The 3,779-nt window shown below is 40.4% G+C and overlaps 1 protein-coding gene across 3 annotated transcripts in view; it reads right to left on the reverse strand.

The window, feature by feature from the left end:
• The window catches only part of LOC107564414 (OTU domain-containing protein 4-like), a 20,994-nt gene extending 19,307 nt beyond the window's left edge, over positions 1 to 1,687 (reverse strand). For 2 of the 3 annotated variants that reach the window (XM_016249506.1, XM_016249505.1), the window contains exon 1: positions 1,232 to 1,687. In XM_016249506.1, the coding sequence (XP_016104992.1) occupies positions 1,232 to 1,387 (156 nt within the window). In that variant the 5' untranslated portion in view covers positions 1,388 to 1,687. The remainder of the gene's footprint in view (positions 1 to 1,231) is intronic. The other variant, XM_016249507.1, reaches the window with a different exon arrangement.
• Between the last annotated feature and the right edge of the window lie 2,092 nt (positions 1,688 to 3,779).

Consider the following 3,779-nt stretch of genomic DNA (forward strand, 5'->3'; position numbering starts at 1 on the left):
GAAGTTGCAAAGACTAAAGTCTCAAAACCAAAGAGATATTCTTTATCAAAGTTAAGACTCTGCCACGCCCCCCTAAAACGGCTCGTTCTAACACGCCCCCACATATCTACCTCACTATGTGGAAATATTAGCATAATGCACGCGACTCTGTTCCCCTTTTGGGCTTAAACTGATGGTAAAACTGACATTATTTACTGTCTTCACATTTATTTTGAAAGATGAAGCTGGTGATTATGGTAAGGGGCGTTACATTTCCGACGAGGGCTTGCGGGGTTCGGCCAATCACAATGCACTGGGTCAGCTGGCCAATCAGAGCAGACTGTGCTTGTCGGAAGGAGGGACTTTGTAGAAAACGAAGCGTTTGAGAGAGGCGGGGCATAGAGGACCTACAATAATGTACAGTATTTGAAAAATAATGTGTTTTTTGAACATTAAAGCATGTCAACATATTCTGTTACACCAAATACACAAAATAATGATCTTTAAAAAAAAGCATCATATGACCCCTTTAAAAATAACTTTCCCCAACACTGTATATATATAGAGAGAGAGATTCAAGTCATTATTAACATTAATATTCATTCAAATGTATTTTGAATTCAAATTCATATCCAAAGTCAGTCGAACAGATTATCTATATTCTATAAATCTAAAAACAACACTCTTGCAACTGCAGAACTCTGAATATTTAATATATAAAAAACACGGATCTCACGTGATTTGATACTCAAACACAGTCTCAAAACAAAGAAATTAGTAATTATTACGAAGCATCTGATCAGGTATGATCGTGAAACAACTTACGAACCTGCATAACATCTTAATAAAACGAACGTTTTAATAATATTACCAACTCATATCACACACACACAGAAATTAAGTCAAATCAATACGACAATCGATAAAACCTAACCAAAACTTAATGATTACAGTTTATATATTTCCTTCATACAGATTCAATAAAGCATCATTGTGCTTTGTGTGGAAATAAACAACAACTGCAGTGCATGTTAGCTGCTAGTAAGCTAATTAGCGACAGACAAACTAAAAAGTGATTTTGGCAAACCGTGGAAGCTTGTTTTTATTGCGGAGACATTTTAGATGTGACTCGCGCGACGCGACGCGACACGGTTAAGGAAGTTTCAGATGTTTAAGTAACGTAGCGTTTCTGTTTATAAACATTAAAATCGTGACATTTATTTGGGATTATAAAGATCAGGATCGGTCTGACCTGTTCTGCCACGGCCCTGAACAGACATGACCCGTCCTTGGCGATCTTTTTGCGGTAAAAGCCCAGCGAGCGCAGGTACTCATCCATGCGGCTCTCGTGCGTCCTGTCAGCGGCCAGCTGCTGCTGCGCGTCCGCCGGTGCCTCCCGGAGCTCCATGATGATCCGCTCCAAACGATACAATCCCGAGATAAACCACACTATATCTGCACACAGAGCTTCCTTACCATCCCTGCACTCCAGTCTCTCTTCATGAAGGCTCCCGAAGGACTGGATTTACTGGATTCGCTTTTGTTTTAGTGCAAATTAAAGTCGAAACTCCAGTTCAGACGATCGCGTCCACCAACATATGCGTCCAGTGCTGCAATATTAGCTTCCACGTTACCGCCAGGGCGTAAAGCGGGTACATGTGTAGTTTTCTAAAGGCATTAGGACACGATTGAGAGAATAAAAGGGACCGACGCTGGGAGATGTAGGCGAAAATGAAAGTGAAACTACACGCCCCATGCCGCATCTATAAGTACAGGAGCAGAACTGAAAGAGAAAGTGGTAAGAAAGCAAGCAAACAAGTCAATAAATGCTTATTTACATGAAAGAATTGGAACAAATATTGGCTAAATATAGCAGACACTTTTGTGAGGATATCTTGAATCAGATCTCTTCCATTTTATAGTTTACCACCAGTATATCCTTCATGAGCACAGTCACAAAAAAGAGATAATCTTAACTCTACATGATTTATTTCGTACACACACACATGTCTGGTCAGCTATCCTTGTGGGGACTCTCCATAGGCGTAATGGTTTTTATACTGTACAGACCGTATATTCTATTGCCCTACACCAACCCTACCCCTAAACCTACCCCTCACAGGAGACTTTCTGCATTTTTAGATTTTCAAAAAACTTCATTCTGTGTGATTTATTAGCTTGTTTACCCGTGGGGACCTCAATTTAGGTCCCCACCGTGACACGAGTCCCCATGAGTCTGTGTGTAGTCAGGTTTAAGTCCCCACCAGAATAGAAAAACAGGTACACACACACATATATATAGAGAGAGAGAGAGAGAGTCTATAAACACACATACATGCATATGTATATAATAAAAAATAAAATATATATAAATAATATATATATATATATATATATTATTTATATATATTTTATTTTTTATTATATACATATGCATGTATGTGTGTTTATAGACTCTCTCTCTCTCTCTCTATATATATGTGTGTGTGTACCTGTTTTTCTATTCTGGTGGGGACTTAAACCTGACTACACACAGACTCATGGGGACTCGTCATATCACACACACACAGAAATTAAGTCAAATCAATACGACAATCGATAAAACCTAACCAAAACTTAATGATTACAGTTTATATATTTCCTTCATACAAATTCAATAAAGCATCATTGTGCTTTGTGTGGAAATAAACAACAACTGCAGTGCATGTTAGCTGCTAGTAAGCTAATTAGCGACAGACAAACTAAAAAGTGATTTTAGCAAACCGTGGAAGCTTGTTTTTATTGCGGAGACATTTTAGATGTGACTCGCGCGACGCGACGCGACACGGTTAAGGAAGTTTCAGATGTTTAAGTAACGTAGCGTTTCTGTTTATAAACATTAAAATCGTGACATTTATTTGGGATTATAAAGATCAGGATCGGTCTGACCTGTTCTGCCACGGCCCTGAACAGACATGACCCGTCCTTGGCGATCTTTTTGCGGTAAAAGCCCAGCGAGCGCAGGTACTCATCCATGCGGCTCTCATGCGTCCTGTCAGCGGCCAGCTGCTGCTGCGCGTCCGCCGGTGCCTCCCGGAGCTCCATGATGATCCGCTCCAAACGATACAATCCCGAGATAAACCACACTATATCTGCACACAGAGCTTCCTTACCATCCCTGCACTCCAGTCTCTCTTCATGAAGGCTCCCGAAGGACTGGATTTACTGGATTCGCTTTTGTTTTAGTGCAAATTAAAGTCGAAACTCCAGTTCAGACGATCGCGTCCACCAACATATGCGTCCAGTGCTGCAATATTAGCTTCCACGTTACCGCCAGGGCGTAAAGCGGGTACATGTGTAGTTTTCTAAAGGCATTAGGACACGATTGAGAGAATAAAAGGGGCCGACGCTGGGAGATGTAGGCGAAAAGGAAAGTGAAACTACACGCCCCATGCCGCATCTATAAGTACAGGAGCAGAACTGAAAGAGAAAGTGGTAAGAAAGCAAGCAAACAAGTCAATAAATGCTTATTTACATGAAAGAATTGGAACAAATATTGGCTAAATATAGCAGACACTTTTGTGAGGATATCTTGAATCAGATCTCTTCCATTTTATAGTTTACCACCAGTATATCCTTCATGAGCACAGTCACAAAAAAGAGATAATCTTAACTCTACATGATTTATTTCGTACACACACACATGTCTGGTCAGCTATCCTTGTGGGGACTCTCCATAGGCGTAATGGTTTTTATACTGTACAGACCGTATATTCTATTGCCCTACACCAACCCTACCCCTAAATCGATAAAACCTAACC

Source organism: Sinocyclocheilus grahami, unplaced genomic scaffold, assembly GCF_001515645.1.
Source record: "Sinocyclocheilus grahami isolate Dianchi unplaced genomic scaffold, SAMN03320097.WGS_v1.1 scaffold932.1, whole genome shotgun sequence".
Taxonomy (NCBI): Eukaryota; Metazoa; Chordata; class Actinopteri; order Cypriniformes; family Cyprinidae; genus Sinocyclocheilus; species Sinocyclocheilus grahami.